The sequence below is a fragment of the Loxodonta africana genome, chromosome 12 (genome assembly GCF_030014295.1).
Source record: "Loxodonta africana isolate mLoxAfr1 chromosome 12, mLoxAfr1.hap2, whole genome shotgun sequence".
Classification (NCBI taxonomy): domain Eukaryota; kingdom Metazoa; phylum Chordata; class Mammalia; order Proboscidea; family Elephantidae; genus Loxodonta; species Loxodonta africana.
The window spans coordinates 74,821,013-74,845,078 of NC_087353.1; the positions used below are offsets into that span (position 1 = coordinate 74,821,013).

Below are 24,066 nucleotides of genomic sequence, written 5' to 3' on the forward strand. Positions count from 1 at the left end.
CTCTTCTGGAACAGGTTTTCCATGTTCCTATTTGGTTCCCTCTGGGGCTACAACAAATCTTTACAATGCTCTACAACACCCTTACACTTTGTTCAGCTAAGGACTGACTCCTCGGGGGGGCGGGGGGGGAACAGACTTTAACTTCCTCTATCCTTATCCCCAAAATCACCATCTATTCCCAAAACTCTGTGTCTATATCCAACATTAACTACTTTCCTTGAAAAGTGGGGCCCAGTCAGTCCTTCTATCAATGTCCTTTATCCTGTTTCTTAGGTCTCTGCTTTCTAGTGGCTCTTTCCCCTTTACGTAAAAGAGCACTTAATCTCTTCATTATTTTAAACAGGTACACAGTATTCTCCTTCAGCCAGCTTTTTCTGCTTGACTCCGAGAAAAACTCACTGACGAAATATCCTACCACAAGTCTTTTCCAAATTTCTCCAGCACTTAATATTCAATCTGGTTTCTTCTCCTTACCCCTCCACAAAACTTCTTGCTTATGGTCTCAAGCATCTAAACAAGGTTGACCACTCCCATCTGGTTCTCCAACATCTAGAACAATTCTTTTCCTTAATGCCCTCGTGTTTTCCTCAATGTCTTCCCCTAAAGGATTCTGGCCTTGGCCCTCTGTCCTTTTCACTCACTATTCTCCTGAGACTCTTCTGTGATCTAGAGCCTTTACTTATTATCTATATACTTTTTATCCCCAAATCTCTCTCAAACTTAGAATTTTCTTAGTTCCAAATCCAATTCTTCATTGCTTACTAAGCAATTTCATCTGTATATTTCATATGCATCGTGAACATGACCTACTATTCCCTATGTATTCCTATTTCAATTAATACCATCCTTTCTCCTCCCTCTACCTTCTCCCCTACAGAGGGATGGTCTACCCACTTCCTCCCCTTATTTTCAGTCTCTTCAGGACATAACAGATTGAACTACTCCTCTGCTCAAATCCCCAAGATTTTCTATCTTCCTCAGAGTAAAAATCAAAGTCCTTACCATGGTTCTGAGCTACTTCTCTACCTTTATCTCCTATTACACACTCTGATCCAACCATACTGGCCTCCTGGCCATTTCTGGAATGCTCCAAGCCCATCATTCTTATATTGGGTCTGTTCCCTCAAGTCTGTGCTCAAACAGCCTTGAAGATTCGTCTGTTTGTCCTCCCTCTCCCTATAAAATCAATTCTTCAAGAATTAGAATTCATGCCTCTTTTCTATACTGCTGTATTCTTCTAACTGGCACATAATAGATGTTCAATGAAGAAATTACCCATGGACCCATTTACTCACTAGAAGCTAAGCTCCTTGATGGCAATAATAGCCCACAAAGTCTAATGAACCTTATCTTCCAGCCAAGGTTCTGAGATACAGTTTAAAAAAAAAAAAACCAAACCCAACTCAGCAGCAACCCTACAGGACAGAGAACTGCCCCATGGGCTATCTAAGGGGACTCTGGTGAATTCGAACTGCCGACCTTTTGGTTAGCAGACGAGCTCTTAACTCCTGTACCACCAGGGCTCCATAGGTACTTAAATTTTGAATTAAGGGATAAATTAATGCACGGAGGAAAAGGAATAAAAAAGAGAAGTGAGTTTAATTTTAAAATGTTCACAAACTCAGTCCTCTTTAAGACAAATGTTTTTGATATATTCAAACTCAAATTAGCAAGAAAATCAGAGCATGTGATCATTTCCGAAGCAAATTTCTCTCCATTCATTCTGACGTAATTTTCAAAGTGTATTTTTTTTTTATATATATAGGTTTTAGAACAATAGGCTCTAAGAACCAATTCCAAATTACCTTCTCAACAGCTAAAAGTCTGTCTTCCCACTGCACAAATACCTTCCTCACCTATATCGTTGGCTTCCTATTGCAGTCATTTTTATAACAGCAGTATTATTAGAATTACAACCATTTTATGTTAGTAGATATGACCAATGCTAGTATTTTTCTGCCACAGAGAAAGAATTTACAGTTAATAAAAAGTTGCTTAATCAGGTTAAGTATCATTAATTTTTTATTTAAAAAAAAAAAAAAAACCTTACTTTATGTAGTTGAAATCAGCTTTTAGATTGAGGGAAGTACTACTGGTACTCTTTTTCAAGTCATGGATAGCATTCTGCCAGTCTTGTACAGCAGCCCAGTCAGCAATTGAAATGTAGCACTCACAGGCTTTATTTCCCAAGTAATTTATAACCTCAGGGGAAGAGTCAGTTGGTTTGGACAGCACAGTTTTCCTGGATTCACCTGAGTGAAAGTATTTTATAAAGTAAAAAAAGAGTTCCAGAGCAATTTTAAAAATTTCAAAAAACACAGAAACCCAAAAACATACAATAAGACAATCAGAGATAATATTCTTTACTTATTTAAGTACCGAATGCTCACCATTCAGAGAATGTTTGGGACTGGCACTGTTACGCCCAGAGTTGGCCAACGTGAGAACAGACTTGTCGAAGCCAGAGATGCAGCAGTCGACGCCTGTCATAGCACACAGGTGTTCCTGGTACTCCACAGAGGCCTTTTCAAACCTTAAACGCAAATCAAAGCTTTCTTATTTTTAAATACTCCACATATGTCATTTAAAAAAAAAAAAAAAACTGTTGAAAGAACAGATACATTGAGCTGAGACAGTAAGTTAATTATTGGGGGGGGGGCAAGTACAAATTAGAGCTCTTCCTCACAACAAATGAAAATACATTTAAAGATAGTTACATGTCAGAAAATAATACCTAGTAGAAAATACTGGTAAGTCTCTGACCTTAATGTGTGGGAAGGCTACATAGAAAGAAATACGCAAAAAAAAAAAAAAAAAAAAAAACACCCCACAAAGAGATTAACTTCCTTATAATTTGACTTCTGGGTGTCAAACAAACCCATAAACATTAAAAGTAAATTATAAATCAAGAAATTAGCATCAATAATCTCAGCATATAGTAAAATCTCACAGATCATTAAAAAGAAAAAATATGACAGTGTTAAGACATAATCCATTATTTAAAAAAGCATAAATGAACAACATGACATGGGGGAAGCTCTACTATTAGTCATTAGTAAATAAAAGAATGTTAACTAAAACAAAGTTTTCACTGTTGATGGTGCAAGGGTTCTTGTTTTTCAATAACCCCCAGTATTCACAAAAGTGCAGGGAAGGGGGATATCATCTCGGTAGATGGTAGAACCATCTTCTGTAGGATAAGTTAGCAATAGTATGTATCATACACATTATGGTCTATAATCTTTCATCCAGTGCATCAACTTGTAGGAATAAATTCAAAGAAAACAGTCATCAAAATGAGCAAAGATTTCGGCGCCATGGTGTTCATTACAGCATAAATAACCTTTATGGACAATAAGCAATGTTAAACTGTGCAACATTCACAGATAAAAACAATTGTGCCAGTAAAAAAATCATGTTTTAGAACATTTAACATGGCAAGATATTTGTTTTAAAATACTGTCAAGTAGAAAAAGCAAGTCACAAAACGATGTGCCTATGTGCACTGCTGTTTCTGTGAAAAAGGGAAAGACTACATATGAAAGAAAAAAGAACTAGAAAGGCATGCACACCAAACTAACAATTATCACCAGGAGGTAGAATTTTGAGTTATTTTCCAGATTTGCTAAAATTAATGTAAATGGACATGCTCGCTCTCCTAGGAGAATCGCAAGAGTCTGAATGTTGAGTTCACAGTGCTAATGAAAAAGTATTTCAATGATGAAGAGTAATCTGTACCAGACTCTAAAGTGGAAGGTTCTCAGTTAAAGATCAAGCATACATGTATTTACACAACAAATTATTTCACAGATCTTGTTTTACAATATGATTTGCTTCTAATTATCTAAAGAAAGGCACTCAAGTATTGCTGCTAATTAAAGAATAAAGATGCCTCCTGGTAAAGTGATTTACGGCAGGCTTCAACCACTGAAATTAAACAAAAGTGTTTTAACATATAATTACAACGTTAGCCACTAATAAACCCAAAAACCAAACCCATTACCATTGAGTTGATTCCAACTGTCAAATGACAGCTGTCCCATGGGGTTTCCAAGGCTGTCATCTTTACAGAAGCAGACTGTCACATCTTTCTCCCACTAAGAGGCTGGTGGTTCGAAACACTGACCTTTCCGTTAGCAGCCAAGTGCCTAACCACTGCACCACCAGGACACACCTTAGCCACTAATACAAAGGATTTAAACATGAAGTAATCATATTACCCATGTCCTTCCTTCCAGCTTACCTCCCTTCAGCCTGTTGGGCCACTGAGTTAATCCAGAGAAGGTTTTTTCCAACAACGGAAGATGACCAGACAGCAATCCCCTGTATAGCTTCAGGACAATGAAGTTCACACAGAGCCTCTACCACCATCATAATGGTTACTTCTAGTTCATTCCCCTGAAAATAGCATTCAGAAAAATTATACCTCAATACCATTAAAATTCAAATCCCTAGGACTACAGATCACAATCTAAGCATATTTAATTCAAGTCAAATGTATTTGACAATTGTTTTCACAACAATGGTATTATTTAGCTTAAAATGCTTAAAATGTTACATGTAAAGTAGCCACAATCTATGACTTGACAGAATCTGAACGGCACCTGGGTATCAGTCTTCACCAAGATTTAAAAAAAAAAATCTCCCAAACATTTTAATTATGGCATCTGCATGGGTTACATGTGAAGTAAATACAATGCAAAAATTAAAGTAACATGAATCAAAGAATGATTAACTTCATATCTACTGATATTGCCTTAATTAGTAAACATTTTCTATATTTGGGTTCAACCATAAACATTTATTGGGAACTCATTTACAAGACAAGAACTGTATAAGCACTTTCCCATCCATTACAAAAATTATTTCCCTTACTGACAAATTTCTTAGAATTACCTTTAAACTACCAACCCTTAGGAGCAAGAAATACATATTTTGAACATGTTCTAAATAGAAATCATAAATAGATAACTTCAGCACAAAATACTGGAACCAAAGCTTTGAAAACAAATGGAAGTTATAACTCATTCTGTCCATGTATTAAAACCATAGCAAAGAAATCAAGCCAACTTCTTCTAATTAACAGATTTAAAATGAACTGCATACACACTACTTTACCTGAGAGACATTATTTGTTTTCATTTCTGTGAGCAAATCAAAGCCATGTCTCACTGTCACGGCAGGCTGGCCTGCCAACAATCCAACCCTCATGATAGAGAGTCGGATCCGAGTGAGCCAGTCTTGACAAGTTTGGCGATTGGTATAGAAAAAAGTCCTGATGACCTTTAGAAGAAAGAGAAAGAGGAGCTCAGCATTGGTTCACATTATCAGTATACATGCCCCAAATGCACATAAACCAAGTGTGATCTTTCTTTTAAGCACCAGTCTACTGTGATTTCAGCTCTGCGTATACCGCCAGGTTTGCCAGCGTGGCCTACTACGAAGCAAACTCTTCCGCGGAAACCAACCTTGGGGGGTGATGTTAATGCATTAGCACATCCCTCATATGCGTTATACATTAATTTTTCCAAGTTTTCCAGATACTGCAGTAGAAGAACAAGTCTAAGCTGGTTGCTACTGTGGCCTTCATCGTTGTCTGCAGTTGTCCACTGACTGACATCTTGATCAGGGTTTAATGTGTGAGCTGCGAGACTTCTAATGATACCTAAGAGCAAACACAACATTCCAAATTTTAAAAAATCTCCCAAGTTCTTAGGCATAATTTCACAAATCCACATTTATCATGTATCCCCATCTATCATTTAAAAATAAAACAAAAAAATCCCAACATTAAAAATTTTCATTTCGGGGGAAAAATGTTTTCTTCAGACAAATCCTCTTAAGTTTTTGAACAAAAACAAATACCCATATTGCTGCCAACACAATTATTAACAAAAGCTTATTCTAACAAATATACCTAAAAGATTAACTGATAAAATGTTACAGTAAAAAAAGAAAGATCACATACTCTCAAGCCTTTAAGACATCCATTTTTTTTGCTTTGAATTTTTAGAAATCCATAATTTTTTAGTTAATATATTCTGAATATGGCAAGGGAGTATTCGCATCACAAAGTTTGTAAAAGCACAAAGAGTTGATTACCTTCAATTGTCTGGAACGTGTCTTGTGCTCTGCCCAGTGGGGTTCTTAACTTAGAAAGGACAGTGAACTGTGCTGCCTCCCAAATAGCCCACTGCCAAAGGACAGCATCTGTCTTTAGGAGATTGCGGGGAATTGTCGATTGGTCACGCTTATCCAGTCTCTGGCAGCTATAGAACAATCTTTCTAACCAATTGTCCTTCCTGGGAAAAGGAGTTTGTTATTTAACAGACAATGACAACTTCATTTTAATAATTCAAAAAGAAACTTGCAAGGGCAATGGGAGTGGAGGGCTATAATTTTTCCTACTCTAAAAAGGCAAAACCTATGAAATTTAGAAGCATTATATCCCCCGCTCTCCCTTGAGGAAGTCTTTTACAGTTAAAACAAGACAGGGTATGGTATGGGAAGATTATACGGTGTGTGGCTCATGACGATTTGGCTGTCAGGATAAAATGCATTCACTATAACTAAGCATAACCACCCCCTCCCCAAAGCGTTGATGACTACATCAAATCAATGAACTGTCAACCATATGTCAGCACTCTATTTCAAAGCTCATTTTTGTTTCTTCAGATGCTGTAGTCAGAGCAGTATTTCCTACTGCTGAAAACTAAAATTACCCATCTGAGAAGAATGTTAATTTCTATTCTTCCTCCATAGTTCCTCCTCAAAACTGGAGCTAGGGTCAAGATAGTCAGGCTGTTGTTGTTGATAGGTGCCGTCGAGTGGGTTCTGACTCATAGCAACCCTACGCACAACAGAACAAAATGCTGCCCGATCCTGAGCCATCCTTACAATCGTTGTTATGCTTGAGCTCACTGTTGCAGCCACTGTGTCAGTCCACATCGTTGAGGGTCTTTCTCTTTTCCGCTGACCCTGTACTCTGCCAAGGATGATGTCCTTCTCCAGGGACTGATCCCTCCTGACAACATGTACAAAGTCTGTGCCTCTAAGGAGCATTCTGGCCGTACTTCTTCCAAGACAGATTTGTTCGTTCTTTTGGAAGTCCATGGTATATTCAATATTCTTCGCCAACACCACAATTCAAAGGCGTCAACTCTTCTTCGGTCTTCCTTATTCATTGTCCAGCTTTCACATGCATATGATGCGATTGAAAATACCATGGCTTGGGTCAGGCACACCTTAGTCTTCAGGGTGACATCTTTGCTCTTCAACACTTTGAAGAAGTCCTTTGCACCAAATTTGCCCAATGCAATGCGTCTTTTGATTTCTTGACTGCTGCTTCTATGGCTGTTGATTGTGGGTCCAAGTAAAATGAAATCCTTGACAACTTTGATCTTTTCTCCGTTTATCACGATGTTGCTCATAGCTCCTATTGTGAGGATTTTTGTTTTGTTTATATTGAGGTGTAATCCATACTGAAGGCTGTGGTCTTTGATCTTCATTAGTAAGTGCTTCAAGTCCTCTTCACTTTCAGCAAGCAAGGTTGTGTCATCTGCATAACGCGGGTTTTTAATGAGTCTTCCTCCAATCCTGATGCTCCGTTCTTCTTCATATAGTCCAGCTTCTCGTATCATTTGTTCATCATACAGATTAAATAGGTATGGTGAAAGAATACAACCCTGACACACACCTTTCCTGACGTTAAACCAATCAGTATCCCCTTGTTTTCTCTGAACAACTGCCTCTTAATCTACGTAAAGGTTCCTCATGAGCACAATTAAGTGTTCTGGAATTCCCGTTCTTCGCAATGTTGTCCATAGTTTGTTATGATCCACACAGTTGAATGCCTCTGCATAGTCAATGAAACATAGGTAAACATCCTTCTGGTATTCTCTGCTTTCAGCCAGGATCTATCTGATATCAGCAATGATATTCCTTGTTCCACGTCCTCTTCTGAAACAGGCCTGAATTTCTGGCAGTTCCCAGTCAATATACTGCTGCAGCCGTTTTTTGAACGATGTCCAGCAAAATTTTGCTTGCATGTGATATTAATGATATTGTTCTATAATTTCTGCATTCAGTTGAATCACCTTTCTTGGGGATAGGCATAAATATGGATCTCTTCCAGTCAGTTGGCCAGGAAGCTGTCTTCCATATTTCTTGGCATAGACGAGTAAGCACCTCCAGCCCTGCGTCTGTTGAAACATCTCAATTGATATTCCATCAATTCCTGGAGCCTTGTTTTTTGCCAATGCCTTCAGAGCAGCTTGGACTTCTTCCTTCGGTACCATTGTTTCCTGATCATATGCCACCTCTTGAAATAGTTGAATATCGACTAATTCTTTTTGGTATAATGACTCTGTGTATTGCTTCCATCTTCTTTTGATGCTTCCTGCATCATTTAATATTTTCCCCATGGAATCCTTCACTATTGCAACTCGAAGCTTGAATGTTTTCTTCAGTTCTTTCAGCCTGAGAAACGCCGAGCATATTCTTCCCTTTTGGTTTTCCATCTCCAGCTCTTGGCACATGTCATTATAAAATTTTACTTTGTTTTCTCGAGAGGTCCTTTGAAATCTACTGTTCTTTTATACTTCATCAATTCTTCCTTTTGCTTTAGCTGCTCGACGCTCAAGAGGAAGTTTCGGAATCTCCTCTGACATCCACTTTGGTCTTTTCTTTCTTTCCTGTCTTTTCAGTGACCTCTTGCTTTCTTCATGGATGATGTCTTTGATGTCCTTTCACAACTCGTCTGGTCTCCGGTCACTAGTGTTCAATGCGTCAAATCTATTCTTGGGATGGTCTCTAAATGCAGGTGGGATATACTCAAGGTCCTATTTTGGCTCTTGTGGACTTGCTCTGATTTTCTTCAGTTTCAGCTTGAACTTGCATATGAGCAATTGATGGTCTGTTCCACAGTCGGCCCCTGGCCTTGTTCTGACTGATGATATTGAGCTTTTCCATCGTCTCTTTCCACAGATGTAGTCAATTTGATCTCTGTGTGTTCCATCTGGCGAGGTCCATGTGTATAGTCGCAGTTTATGTTGGTGAAAGAAGGTATTGGCAATGAAGAAGTCATTGGTCTTGCAAAATTCTATCATTTGATCTCCGGCATTGTTTCTATCACCAAGGCCATATTTTCCGACTACTGATCCTTCTTCGTTTCCAACTTTTGCATTCCAATCGCCAGTAATTATCAATGCATCCTGATTGCATGTTCAATCAATTTCAGACTGCAACAGCTGATAAAAATCTTCTATTTCTTCATCTTTGGCCTTAGTGGTTGGTGAGTAAATTTGAATAACAGTCATATTAACTGGTCTTCCTTGTAGGCGTATGGATATTATCCTATCACTGACAGTGCTGTACTTCAGGATAGATCTTGAAACGTTCTTTTTGACAGTGAATGCAAGACCATTCCTCTTCAAGCTGTCATTCCCAGTACAGTAGACTATATGATTGTCTGATTCAAAATGGCCAATACTAGTCCATGTCAGCTCGCTAATGCCTAGGATATCGATGATTATGCATTCCATTTCATTTTTGACAATTTCCAATTTTCCTAGATTCATACTTCGTACATTCCAGGTTCATATTATTAATGGATGTTTATAGCTGTTTCTTCTCATTTTAAGTTGTGCCACATCAGCAAATGAAGGTCCCCAAAGCTTTACTCCACCAACGTCATTAAGGTCGACTCTACTTTGAGGAGGCAGCTCTCCCCCAGTCATCTTTTGAGTGCCTTCCAACCTGGGGGGCTCATCATCCAGCACTATATCAGACAATGTTCCACTGCTATTCGTAAGGTCTTCACTGGCTAATACTTTTCAGAAGTAGTCTGCCGGGTCCTTCTTCCTAGTCTGTCTTAGTCTGGAAGCTCAGCTGTCCTCCATGGGTGACCCTGCTGGAATCTGAATACCAGTGGCATAGCTTCCAGCATCAGAGCAACACACAAGCCCCCACAGTATGACAAACTGACAGACATGTGGGGGGATAGTCAGGCATATTTAAATTATTTTTCCCAGATATATTAGTCAAAGAAATATCTTACCCTGTTCTATGAGAGTTGCCATACAAAATAAAACTAATAACATCAGAGAAATCTTGTGGGTGGAAGGTGTTACTTGGTGCTTTACTCATATGACTTCTTAATGCTAAAGAAATTTCTTGAATTTCTGTGTGATTGTTATTGCTGTAGACAGAAAATGAGACACTGTCATGCAAAATGTTTTAGTTAAAAGGTTAACACATACTGTAAATGGGTTATTTCCTTGCTAACTAAATTAGAGGTAAAAAACATAATGAAATTAAGACTTCTAAATGGATATAGAGATGTTATTACGACTTCAAAATTTTAGGTTCTTAAAGTTCCCAAGTCAACTCAATCGAAAACAATAAAAGATTACAGTTTAATTTGTCAGCTATGTGAACTGCTTAGAAATACATTTTTCACACTATATGAATTATTCTGTCCTAATTCTTGGGACTTTATAAAGCACATAAAAAATATATAAAATTCTATTTTCTTCAGGAACTGCACACTTTGATCCTTAACAAGAAATGCTTTATAAAACAGAGTAATTCACTAACAGATTCTTTGTTTTTTCCTAATGTAGACAATTATGCAGCAATGAAAACATAGCAGGCTGTCTTTGCCCCCAAACCACTGTTATACCTTAGGACAACATCTAAAGGAATCGACTTCAACAGCTTTCCAAATGCCTGTCGAATACGAGTTCCACTATGGACTAGTTGAACACGGCAAACGTCAACACATCTACAAAAAAATGAAATACATATGCAGATGTGGTAATATTTCCTAGGTACCAGGGCCAAGGTCAAAATGTGGATCTTTAGTACATACCTGTGTAAAAGATCATCGGGCAAGGAAGAGGACAGAGCATGTAGACTGCTGCATGCTTGCAGACAGATATTCACATCTTCCACAAGAGCTATTAAAAATTAAAAAACAACACCAAATGTGGGTAAAGCATGCACAGCTTGATCAAGCTAAGTCACTAAGAAGTACACAAGAAAAAAGGAAGTTTTTTGGTAAACACTATGACACAACTGGAACAACAACTGAAAAAACAGGAGTGTGGTTAGATGTGTATGTACTTATGCATGTGTGTATATGTAGATATATATATAACTGTATGCATCCATATATTTTCATATATACAGTAAAGCACATAGGGGCACAAACACTGACACTTCTTAGACTTAATCAAGTATCTTACGGGATTGGTTTACCAGGTCTGAAGGCTTAGGGACCACTCTCGTGGGACAACTCAGTCAACTGGCACAACACATGTAGTGCATAAAGTTTGGTGAGTAGCATCTGGGGTCTTAAAAGCTTGGGATCAGCCATCTAAGATACAATTGTTGGTCTCTACACGTCCAGGGTAGAAGAGAAAGAAGGAAACCAAAGACTCGGAGAAGAAACTAGTGAACCATGACCTCATCTACCCTGAAATCAGAAGAACTATATGGTGTCTGGCTATAGCTACTGACCAGTCTAATCAGGAGCACTACAGATTGATTCTGATAGAACGGGAGCAAAATATCAAACAGAACTCAAATTCTTAAAAAGTCCAGACTTACTGGACCAGTTGAGACTGGAGGACTCCCCAAGGCTACCACCCTGAGATACTCTTTAAACTTTGAACCAAAACTATTTCATGAGGTCATCTTTTAGCTCAGCAATAGACTGGCTCATTAAAAAAAAAAAAAAAGTATTGTAAAATAAACATGTGCTCCTTTAAAAAATCATCTATATGAGACCGAACTGTCAGCGTGTACTCAAAAGCAAAGGCAAGAAGGCAAAGGCGCAGGGAAACTAGATTCCTGGAAATAAAGCAAGCAGAACAGAAGAAATGAGAAGGTTGACACACTGTGAAAAATGTAACCAACGTCACTGAACAAATTGTGTAGAAAGTGCTAAATGGAAACCTAATATACCAAAACACAATAAAATACTTTAATTTAAAAAAAAAAAAAGACAATTACTTTCAGCTTGCCAAAAGATGTCATACATCAGTATGTCATAATTTTCTCAACTCATTCATTTATTCAATAAACAGCGAGTATCTGCTATGGACTAGGCACTGTTCTTGACCAGACTCCTTACTGGCAGCAACATTTGGCAAATCAATACATTCCATAAAACTCCTTTAAAGTGACTAGTAACCCAAAGCTTTTTCTAAGACAAATTTTAAAAGTATACACAATGTATCAGGAATCAAGGGGTGGCTCAACATAAGAAAATCAATGTAATACATCACATTAATAGAATGAAGGAAAAGACAACATGTTCATCTCAACTGAGGCAAAAAAAAAAAAAGCATGACAAAACTAAACACTTTCTCATGATAAAAACATACAGCAAACTAGGAATAATAGGGACATTGTTCAAGATGATAAAAAGCATTAATGAAAAACCCGTATGTAACAATGTACTCAATGGAGAAACACTGAAAGTTTTACACCTAAGACCAGGAAAAAGATAAGAATGTCCCCTATCACACTGCTATTCAACACATACTGGACATTCTAGCCAGAGCTATTAGGAAAAAAAAAAGGATCCAAATCAGAAAGGAAGAAGTGAAACTATCCCTATTTTCAGAGAACATGATCTTATACACAGAAAATCCCAAAGAATCTTTTTAGTGCTAATATATGAAGTCAGCAAAATGTCAGTGTATGAAATCAACACACAAAAATCAGCTGGGTTTCTGTTCACCAGTAATGAACAAGCCAGAAAGGAAATCAAGAAAACAATCACATTTACAGTAGCATCTAGAAGAATAAGATGCGTAGGAATAAAGGTAACCAAACCAGGGAGGTGAAAGACTTGCACACTGAAAACTATAAAACATTGCTGAAAAAAATGAAAGGAAGACTTAATACTATTATACAGATGTCAATGTCACCCAAAGCGAGCTACAGATTCAACGCAATTCCTATCAAAATCCCACAAGCCTTTTTTGTAAAAACAGAAAAGCCGATTCAAATTTACATGGAATTGTGCAGACCCCAAATTCTCATAAAAAGACCAAACTTAATGGTCTGACTGAGACTAGAGGAATCCCGGCGGCCACGCTCCCCAGACCTTCTGTTGACACAGGACAGGAACCATCCCCGAAGACAACTCATCAGACATGAAAGGGACTGGTCAGCGGGTGGGAGAGAGATGCTGATGAAGAGTGAGCTAATTATATCAGGTGGACACTTGAGATTGTGTTGGCAACTCTTGTCTGGAGGGGGGATGGGAGGATAGAGAGAGAGGGAAGCAGGCAAAATTGTCAAGAAAGGAGAGACTGAAAGGGCTGACTCAAGAGGGGGAGAGTAAGTGGGAGTAGGGAGTGAGATGTATGTAAACTTATATGTGACAGACTGATTGGATTTGTAAACGTTCACTTGAAGTTTAATAAAAGTTATAAAAAAAAAAAATTCACATGGAATTGCAAGCAGCCCCAATTAGCCAAAACAATCTTGACATGCTGATTTCAAAAGTACTGTAAAACATAATCAAAGCAGCTAATATAAAGACAGACATACAGAGCAATGGAACAGAAAGCAGAGTTCAGAAATACACTCCTATCTATGGTCAACTGATTTTTGAAAAGGGTGCCAAGTTTACTCAATGGGAAAGAATAGTCTCTTCAATAAATGGTGCTGGTACAACTGGATCTCCACATGCAAAGGGATGAAGCCAAACCAATACCTCACACCATATATGAAAATTAACTCAAAATGGATCAATGATCTAAATTTAAGAAGTAAAACCATAAAACTCTTAGAAGAAAACATAGGGGTAAGACATCAACATCTTGTTTTTGACAATGGATTCTTAAATACAACACCAAAAGCATGAGCAACAACAAGAAAAAATAAACCGGACTTCATCAAAATGAAAAATTTCTGTGCATCAAAGAACTTTATCAGGAAAGTAAAAAGACAATTTACAGGGAGAAAATATTTGGTAACCATATATCTGGTAAGGGTGTAATATCCAGAATACATAAAGAACTCTTACAACTATACAACAAAAAGACAAACAATCCAATTTAAAAATGGGCAAAGGGCCTAGATAGACATTTCTCCAAAGTAAAGATAAAAATAAGCGATAAGCACATGAAAATATGTTCAATGTCATTAGTCATCTGGGAAATGCAAATCAAAACCACAATGAGATACCTACCACCTCACACCTACTAGAATGAGTATTATCAGAAAAACAAAATAGCAATTGTTGGCAAAGATGTAAAGAAACTGAAACCCCCGTGCATTGCTGGTAGGAATGTAAAAGGAGCAGCTGCAGTGGGAAACATTTTGGCGGCTCCTCAAAAAGTTAAGCACAGAATTACCGTATGATCCAGCAATTCTCTTTTCAGGTATATACCCAAGAGATTTGAAAGTAGGGTCTCAAACAGACAGCATGTGCACCAATGTTCACTGCAGCATTCTCTACAACAACTAAAAGGTGGAAACATCCCAAGTGTCCATCAACAGGCTTAATGAATAAACTAAACCCAATATATACATACGATGGAATACCATTCAACCGTAAAGAAAAACGAAGTTTTAATACAAGCGACGACATGGATCAACCTTGAAAACATTATGCTGACTGAAATAAGTCAGACACAAAAGGACAAGTAGTTTAAGACTCCACTTATATAAAATACTTAGAATAGGTAAATGCAGAGAAACAAAAGTTTATTAGCAGTTAAGTAACCAGGGGCTAGGGAGAAGAGTGAATGGGAATTATTGCTAAAGGGATACTGAGTTTCTGTTTGGGGTGATAAGAAATTTTTGGAAATGGATAGCGGTGATGCCGTACAACATGGGGAATGTAATTACCATCGCTTAGATGTATTTTTTTTTAGGTGTATACTTCAAGATTATTAAAATGGCAAACATTTTGTTTATATGTATTTTATCACAATAAATATTTTAAAAAAAAAAACCAAATCCATTGCCGTTGAGTGGATTTGGATTCCAACTCATAGCAACCCTACAGGACGGAATAGAACTGCCCCACAAGGTTTCCAAGGAGTGGCTGGTGGATTCGAACTGCAGACCTTTTTGTTTAGCAGCTGTAGCTCTTTACCACTGTACCACTAGAGCTCCAGAAAAAGAAAGTATATGCCATGTATAAACTTGCACAAGCTTAAAAATATGACAATCACTTAAAACAACTTATGTATACTATTTTTCAATACTATACATATTACACGTACAGTGAAATCTGTTGAGAGCTGGAACTCAACAGGACTGTCTTGTTTTTCTGGGTCTAGCAAGTTTTCCACTAGGGCTTTAAAATGACTCATTCTGGTTTGAACCCATGCTGAGAATTTCCAGATGATAATGAGAATTTAACCAGTTGCTAATACTGCTAGTTAGGGACCAGTTTTGAGAACCCATAGTAGAGCTGTGGGTCTCAAAATTCATCATGCATTAGAATCATCTGGAGCTCTTGTTAAACTATAGATTCTAATTCAGTATATCTGGGGTGGAAATGCAAATTATCAGCAGCGGTTCAAACTGGAACAAATCTGCTGAAGCCCTGTTTTCCACCTTTGACAGGGTGCCGTCATACCATTTTTTTAATCTCTTGTTTTAGTGAAAAGTATTTGAGTTTTCCTTCTCTGACAGAAGTCTGCCTTACACAGGCTCCTGCTTCTGCAGGTCTTACTGTACATAAATTATGATACAAAGAATGATGCAAAATTAAGACTGATAATGCATCTGTCATTAAAATGGGACTTATACATTTTCATGCCAGGAAACGTGCTCAAGTTACTCCCTTCTCCCATTACCAAAGATCCACCTTTTAAGAGCTGATTAGTAAAGTCAAATTATAGACTCTTACTGTTGGCCAAAAGTCCTTTGCAAAATTTATGGAAACATGACAGAGAGAATAAAGGCGCATATGTTTCAGACTTCTTCATTAAAACAGCCACTTCCAACGCCCAGGTCATTAACAGTTTCCTGAAACAAAATAATGCAGTTGGTTTTACATTAAATATACAAAAACAACTAAAAACCCTATTCTTCTTGCATTGGTTTTGTTGTTTTAAACATCTTGAGCAATAAGCCACAAAAACTGCAAATATAGAACTATTTTGCCAAAACGGTTGGATGCGTTTTTAAAAAAACTTCCCCAAACAAGAACTGTAGTAAAGAACATTAAAAACCTATACAAATACATTCTTCTATAAAACACTGGGAAACCCTGGTGGCATAGTGGTTAAGTGCTACGGCTGCTAACCTAAAGGTCAGCAGTTCAAATCTGCCCAGGTGGTCCCTGGAAATTCTATGGGGCAGTTCTACTCTGTCCTATAGGGTCGCTATGAGTCGGAATCAACTCGACGGCAACGGATTTATAAAACATTAGAAGGAGAGAAGCAGGATGCATCACATAATTCTTTTGGGAAAGAAAATGAAATCCTAGATTAAATACTAAAATCAAATTTTAAAGTGCTTGATCACAGTGAAGAGGCTACTCTAACCTACCTCTATAACCTACATTTCTCATGAAGTAGCTTACAGAGTAGCTTATAAAGTTAGAAGAGTTAATATGATAAAATATTAGTTACCTTGTGTCCTGGTTAAGGTTATCTTTCTTAAGCAATATTCCCAGAAGATTTAATATAATTGAGAAATGTTTTTTTGTAGCTGTAGTTACAGTACTAATCACAGCTCCATCAAACAAAGAAGGGGATGAAGAACTAAGACTACTGGATATAAAGTGATCGTGCCTGAAAGACAAAATATGGATCATCTCTTCTTTTAATCAAAAAAAGAAAACAACTTAAAAGCTAAATCAACACATTCTTTTCCTCTTATGTAGTATGCGTCAATACAGTACCTGGTACAATGAGAATACAACGTGTAGAGCACGGCATACTGAATGGCAGGGAAGTGAACAGCCAGGTCACCATGCACAATCATCAGATTCTTACTTAGGAGTGCAAATACAGTTGGAGATAGCGCCCACATCTGATGATGTACAAAAGAAAGTAAATGTTTGGCTCCTCCATGTCCAAGACACATATAAGCATACAAATAGTTTATCCTTCAAAATAAATGTGTTTGGCTTTTTTTTTTTAATTACAATTACAGATTTAAACTTGGGAACAACACAGTGGACCATGGGTCAGCAAACATTTTTGTGAACACAGGTCAGTAAATACTTTGGGCTTTGAGGACCACAGACCATCTGACCCCACATCATAAACTCAACTCTGTCACTGTAGTGAGAAAAGATCCATAGGCAAAACATAAAAAATGACAGTGGCTGTGTTCCAATAAACTTTCTTTACAGAAACAGGTGGTGGTATGGTGATGGTTGCACAACTCTGTGAGTATACTAAAAATCATGAATTCTATGGTTGTGAATTACATCTCAATAAAACTGTTATCTTTTTAAAAGGGGAGGGAGGTGAGAAGGGGAGGCTGGATTTGGCCCAAGGATAGTCTGCTGACCCCTGGTCTAAACAAAGTCCTTTGTACCCTTTGGTGTAGCAGAATGCATTTTCTCAATTTTCCCTAGACAGCAGTTGACAAGGTGGTCCATCCGATATGAGAAGAGGCGCATCCTGCCACTCAAGACTCTTCCATCCTTGCCTTTTTCTACTGCTAAGCCATTCCACTCCACCTCACTACCCCAACTCCACCCCCCCTCTGCCTCCATAATACAGGATATAAACCTTCTCCTCAAATCTGCATACAATGTGAATGTTTCAAAAGCCAACTTTTAGAGTATAAAGACAGGAAGAGTTTCCGTTCACCCTAACACAAAAGCCATAACTAGCAATGAAGGAGGGTGCAGCGATGGAGTGACATGAGGCAATCTGATCAAACAATATGGGAAGCATGTCAGCACAAACATCAAATTTTGAGTTTTTCTTTGCTTGTCTCTTACAAACTATATGCCTTAGTTATAATCTATTATCTCCTATTAAACGTAATGTTTCTCAACCCTGCACAGTCCAATAGGAGGAAGAAATATAAAAATCACAAGCAATGATTACAAATCAAAAGCAGGGCTGCTTTAGTTTTCTTAAAGCGAAAAAAAAAATCTTTCCTTGTTTTCCAAAATAAAGGCTATATGAATGCTCCTATAGAAAAGTAAGCAGTTAAGAAGACAGACCAAATGCAAGCACTCACTTTAGTGGAAGGAAGGAGAACAGTACCACAGAGGAAGAAGAGGCAGCTGCAAATTAAAAGAACTATACAAACTTGAGCTGTGAAAAACACTGACAAATTTTTTATAAACATGCTAGAGTAAATAGGAGAAATTAATAAAAAGCATTTTCTGGAAAATAAAATCAATATTTAAAAAACGTATCAAGGGTTGTCAAGTGAGAACAAGAAGGGCGCTAAACAGAGAGGCAAGAAACTCTTCCTCGCAGTTTTACTTATCCAGATAACAAAAAAAATAGATCCTAAATATGTTCTCCTGCTGTTGTTGATTCTGTAGATGCATCAATATGATGGTAAATGGAATTCAGAAAGATGCAATGAGAAAAGGCTTAACTGCGGAAAACACAAAGTCATTATAATTAAAGACTCACCCCTATCAGTGAGTTTTTGGCATTTCCAATTGTCGTCAGGGCACTGAGGTCGAATATAACTACAAATTTTGCATTGTCTACATTGAATACATGATTCTTAAAAGCCTCATGTTTTATTTCAGAACAGGCATCAGGAAGTTGTAGACTATGTAACAGGTTGTTTAGGGCACAAGTCATTTCTCCTAAAATTAACTTATAGGCCGTCTCCAAAACAGGGATATTCTTCAGGCCCAGCACTGCTTGATAAACAGCATGGGCTACAGCCACAACCTTAAAAAGAGAAAATTCAGGGAAATCCTAAGTAAATGGAAAATAAAGTCACTATTTGCATAGCGATGATCATACAAATCAATTTAAGATTTTAAGTTCACAGTCTAGAATGCTAGAGCAGAAGTCTTAATTTTTTTAAAAAGTAACCTTAGGAAACCTACACAGATCAATGGTCTATTTTCAATCTACAATACTTTAATACAAACAGGAGGTACAGTTAATTAAAACTGCCAGTAAAGAATTTCTCAAACAGGAATTTTTTTTTTTTAATGGCTAACATCAAATGAATATACAAAGAACAGTGTTTTAAAAGATGTTTTCCTACATGGAAGTCTATGGTAGATCTGACTAGGGTCAGTTGAGAAGAAGTTAATTACGTTTACAACATACACAATACTTCTGAATTCATAGCTTCAGAAATACATTTTCTGGTTTTACCTTTATGAAAATTTAATAAAAACCAACAATGGATATTATGAGATGAATATCTGACACATCACTCATCAACAAGGTATACAGTATGACAACCAACAAATGTGAAGTTAAGAGAATCATTATAATCACTCTATTCCAAAGCTGAACAGTTATCATTTCACTTATGTAGCCTACTGACAAACTCTTCAATGACCAAAATTATCACACCATTATCAATGTATCACTTACCTCTTTCTCTTTATGATAGCGCAAAAATAGTAGTTTAGATGATGGTATAAACAGTTTTTCTACAAATGATGATGGTAGTTTTGTATTTATCTGTTCAACAATCTTAAAGAATAAAATAAAAAGTAATATATGTAAGTTATGTTTTAATTCCTTACATTGTGCCATTAAAAAGTTTAAACCTTTGAACAACAAATAGACAAACAACTCAGTAAAAAAAAAAAAATGGGCAAAAGACTTAAAGAGATTTTCTCCAAATGGCCAATTATGCTCATCATCATTAATCATTAAAAATAAAACAAACCAACTGCCATCAAATCAATTCCAACTCATGGAACCACAAAAAAAAAGAAAACAAGTGTTGGCTAACAAAATAACAATTGAAACCCACTGTTTGTGGGAGTGTAAAACAGGGCCGTTCCTGTGGAAAAGAGTTTGGCGGGTCTTCAAAGAGTTAAACATAACTTTAAATATAGAATTACCATATGGTTCAGCAATTCTGCTTCTAGGTATATACCCAAAAACTTAAAAAGGGGGACTCAAACAGATACTTGTACACCAATGTTTACTGTGGCATTATTCGTAATAGCCAAAAGGTGAAAATAACCCAAACGTCCATCAATGGATGTATATGTATCAATGGATGTATGTGGTATGTACATACAAGGGAATATTATTCAGCCATAAAAAGGAATGGAGTTCTAATATATGCTACAATATGGATGAACCTTGAAAAGATTATGCTAAATGAAATAAGCCAGACACAAAAGGGTAAATATTCTATGAGTCCATTTGTGTGAAATATCAAGAAGAGACAAAGGCATAGAGACAAAGTAGATTAGTGGTTACCATGGGCTGGGAGGTGGGGTGTGGGCAAGAATGGAGAATTATTGTTTTATCGGTACAGAGTTTCTGTTTGGGGTAGTAAAAAGTTTTGCGAATAAATAATGGTGATCATTGCACTGGGCAGTACGATTAATGCCACCAGACAGAAAACTTGAAAATGGTTAGAGGGGCAAAGTTTGTATTGTGTATATTTTACCACAATTTAAAAAAAATTTTTAGATACCCAAATAGGATGTGTGTATTTACACTGAAAAACAGGCATTTGTTACAATGGAAAAGGAAGGTATAACTTTGGCATAAATGCTCAGCAAAGTGTCACCTAGAACTTGCTTTGAAATAATCCTACTGGGGATGGAGGGACAGCAAGGAGGAGGCAGAGTCTCAGGGGCACAGGTGAACCCAGATGGACCACGTGTTTCTAATTACAAAAGTCAAGTATTACGTATGCAGAGATTCATTATACTATTCTCTTTATTTTTATATATGCTTCAAAATGTCCATCATAAGAGGGGGTAGATATTTATAGTAAAAAAATTGAAGGAATAAAAAGTAGAAAATAACTTCATATCTGAAACAAAACTAATAGGGCCTCTCAAAATAGCTACCAAGAACCTTCTCATATAGTATTTATCAGGAGTAATAAAAACGGATAATAGAGCAAAAGTACATTATATAGTAAGACTGATTATTTCACTCTAAAAAGAAGCAAAGTCCTTAATTTTCTCCACATCAATTTAAATTTAAGGGCCTGAATAAGCCAACATATTGAAAAGCAACAAAAAAGAAAACTTCACATACCAATGTAAGTAAATTCAAGACTGAGATGATATAATCTGTACCACAAGTCTGGCAATTCTCCAGCTGATCTAATCCATATGTAATGACCATGTCACAATGTATAGTCATGCTAGGATCCAAGCTGCCGAGCAAAACACCAACACACTCATTAGCAGCTGTCAACACAGCCTCAGAAAAAAACACTTGGTTTGCAGCCGTCACACATCTCATTACTCTGTACAGAACCTGCAAATGGGGAAAACAAGCATCTTTTTAAAAAATTCACATGCTTCCACACAGCAAGAAAATATTTTCTATTTAATACCGTTTCAACTGAAAGTTAACTGCCTGCCTTGCCCGCAGTCTCTTAATATTCTAGTTCTCAGTAACAGAATAATAAGCAGTGTAACACACAAAATGGCACTGGCTAAAAAATTCCAAAGTACTATTGTGACAGAAAATGGAATTTGTCATCCTCTAGCTCCCTTATACCCACTTCCTATCTCCCCGAAGTCAATGAGTGACCTGACACTGAGAATCTTTATAATCACAAAACACACCAGAACTTAGAACATTAACAGTACCAACAGCAGGGTAATGATCCATCTATACTTCCTGCAGTCTAACTCTCAGGCTTTTAGTAATCAATCTTTTAAACTAAACGTCAAGTCACCTTAAGCTTATAAAAGACCATGTATTTATGGTCTCTCTCAAAGGAACGTAGTCTCATTCTTACCATATTTACAGAATTATGAAAATTACATAATTTTCAACAACAGAAACACTAATGCATAATGATCAGTATTTATGTACTAAATGTCTAATCACTAAATTTTATAACTTTGAAAAAATAGAACAAATTGACGGTGAAAACTATTTCTGTAATATTCAGCAACCACTATGTCATTTACTTACTTAAATAATTTGCAAAGGTCTAAAACGGCTTTCAAAACAGAATAAATACGTATCTTGACAAATACTTAGGTTCATTTCTTTTGTTTTACACCTGGGTCAAGTGTCTTTATTTCAACACCGACACAGTTTCAGACAATCATCTCTTTACACAGCTAGAAATAGAACCGTTTCGATCGGGTTTAAAATATAACCCAGTCTAACCAGGTTTACAACGTCAACATTCTTGTTTTAATTACCTGCAGAATCTGACACTTCTGCTCAAACACACAATTAACTACCGAGAGTTATATATGTAACGTTCTATTCCATGTAGCAATGTGGTCAACAAAAATAAATGCTCCTGAAAGCTAGAGTTTTATCCGAACAGAATTTTAACCATTTGAACTGAACCTTTTATGCCTCTTCCTCTCATTCAGGCAGAGTACAATGAGTGGGGTTCACTTCATACATCTATCACACTGAACCAGTCACTGGACTGCAACACAGTGTGCCTAACGTTTGCGGCTTCTAAAGGGTGGCAAGCCGGCTACCTCCTACAATTGGTCTCAGACAACAATATATTTTAAATTTTTATATCTTAATATCCTTTGATGTCAAGCTAGCAAGCAATTTCATGCTGTCATGCTCAGAGAAAATTACTTTCTCAGGCTTTATCATGTGTTATTCCTAGTATGTTGAAAAACTAAAAGGAGACTCAATAATTTAAAGGCAAAATTATCATTAATATTACTAAAAATAAAAGAGTAAGATTTTAAAATGATGTAGAACAGCAAGAACAAATGGACTGGTTAAGGGTCTCCTAAGAGAAAAGTTCACGGACATTTTAAAATTGAGCGGCCTTTTTGTCCTGGGTGGGGCAGGAGGGAATGAGATATAGTAGAATTCCCTACTTTTCTGGATTTTTAAGAATGTGCCAGACACATACATACATACGTGCATACATAAAGCTAAACAAATGAAGGATTAATAATACAGTTCCCTAGATGAGGAGAAGAATTTAAAATATGAAATAACTTTATTTTTGAATGAAACCTGAAACAGCCAGCAACACTTACATCTGTGACATACGCCTCAGTAATCGGAGGACCTCGAACTGGGCTGAAGCGTTCCCCAATGCTCCTGACCACAGTACTGAATACCCGGAGCAGTGCTGCCAGCTTTGGTAAGGACACTGATGGGGGGGGAACATCTTCATCCACAGACTCCCCAGAGGCCACATGGCTGAGGTCCTAGGTGTGAATTCAAGCAGGACATTGTTTTTAAAAAACACCCCAAAAACCAAAAAAAACTCCCAATTCTTAAAAATCAATTAACTTTATAATAGATTTTTATAAATAAAGAGGAATTTTATACTATGAGAAAAGGAAACATTAATCTAAATATAAAGGGTGGGTTTTCCTTCCCCAATTATTTAAGTAAGTCAACATTAAGTCCACTTGATTCAGGAAATCTCTTGTACTAACTCCAACAGATGTTGGAAAAAATAAATCCCAGTACGCATACTAAGGAACCCTGATGGCAAAGTGGTTAAGGCGCTCAGTGCTAACTGAAAGATCTGTGGTTCAAACCTACCAGTTGCTCCGCGGGAGAAAGATGTGGTAGTCTGCTTCTGTAAAGATTTAGTCTTGGAAACCCTACGGGGCAGTTTTACTCCGTCCTACAGAGTCACTATGAGTCGGAATCGACTCGACGGCAACGGGCTTTTTTTTTTTTTTTTAAAGTACATATACCATACAGTTACATGTAGCTATAAATGGAACCAGAGCTTTTGCCATTCCTGAATTAGTATATTGATAGAACCCATTTCAAGTGTTCTTTGAGCTACTCAGTGTAACAACTACTACTACACACCAATACTATGCACATGAAGAACAAAGTGGGATGAAAAAATCACAAGAACTGGTCTACAAATTTATAATCTAATTGGTGAAACAAGATGTACTAAAAGGAAACCAGCAAAAGATGAGATACTACAGCCAATTTAAATCTACATACAATTAAGCACCAA

The 24,066-nt window shown here is 37.0% G+C and overlaps 1 protein-coding gene across 6 annotated transcripts in view; it reads right to left on the reverse strand.

The window, feature by feature from the left end:
* Nucleotides 1-24,066, reverse strand: part of SMG1 (SMG1 nonsense mediated mRNA decay associated PI3K related kinase) — a 104,156-nt gene that overhangs the window by 46,300 nt on the left and 33,790 nt on the right. For all 6 annotated transcript variants that reach the window (XM_023558795.2, XM_064295637.1, XM_023558794.2 and 3 more), the window contains 16 exons: nucleotides 23,114-23,287; nucleotides 21,165-21,389; nucleotides 19,524-19,625; nucleotides 18,591-18,860; nucleotides 16,883-17,013; nucleotides 16,611-16,772; nucleotides 15,884-16,002; nucleotides 10,871-10,958; nucleotides 10,682-10,783; nucleotides 10,058-10,198; nucleotides 6,103-6,302; nucleotides 5,469-5,665; nucleotides 5,119-5,283; nucleotides 4,244-4,398; nucleotides 2,391-2,533; nucleotides 2,051-2,252 (listed from right to left, as the gene is read on the reverse strand). In XM_023558795.2, the coding sequence (XP_023414563.1) occupies nucleotides 2,051-2,252; nucleotides 2,391-2,533; nucleotides 4,244-4,398; nucleotides 5,119-5,283; nucleotides 5,469-5,665; nucleotides 6,103-6,302; nucleotides 10,058-10,198; nucleotides 10,682-10,783; nucleotides 10,871-10,958; nucleotides 15,884-16,002; nucleotides 16,611-16,772; nucleotides 16,883-17,013; nucleotides 18,591-18,860; nucleotides 19,524-19,625; nucleotides 21,165-21,389; nucleotides 23,114-23,287 (2,576 nt within the window). The remainder of the gene's footprint in view (nucleotides 1-2,050; nucleotides 2,253-2,390; nucleotides 2,534-4,243; nucleotides 4,399-5,118; nucleotides 5,284-5,468; nucleotides 5,666-6,102; nucleotides 6,303-10,057; nucleotides 10,199-10,681; nucleotides 10,784-10,870; nucleotides 10,959-15,883; nucleotides 16,003-16,610; nucleotides 16,773-16,882; nucleotides 17,014-18,590; nucleotides 18,861-19,523; nucleotides 19,626-21,164; nucleotides 21,390-23,113; nucleotides 23,288-24,066) is intronic.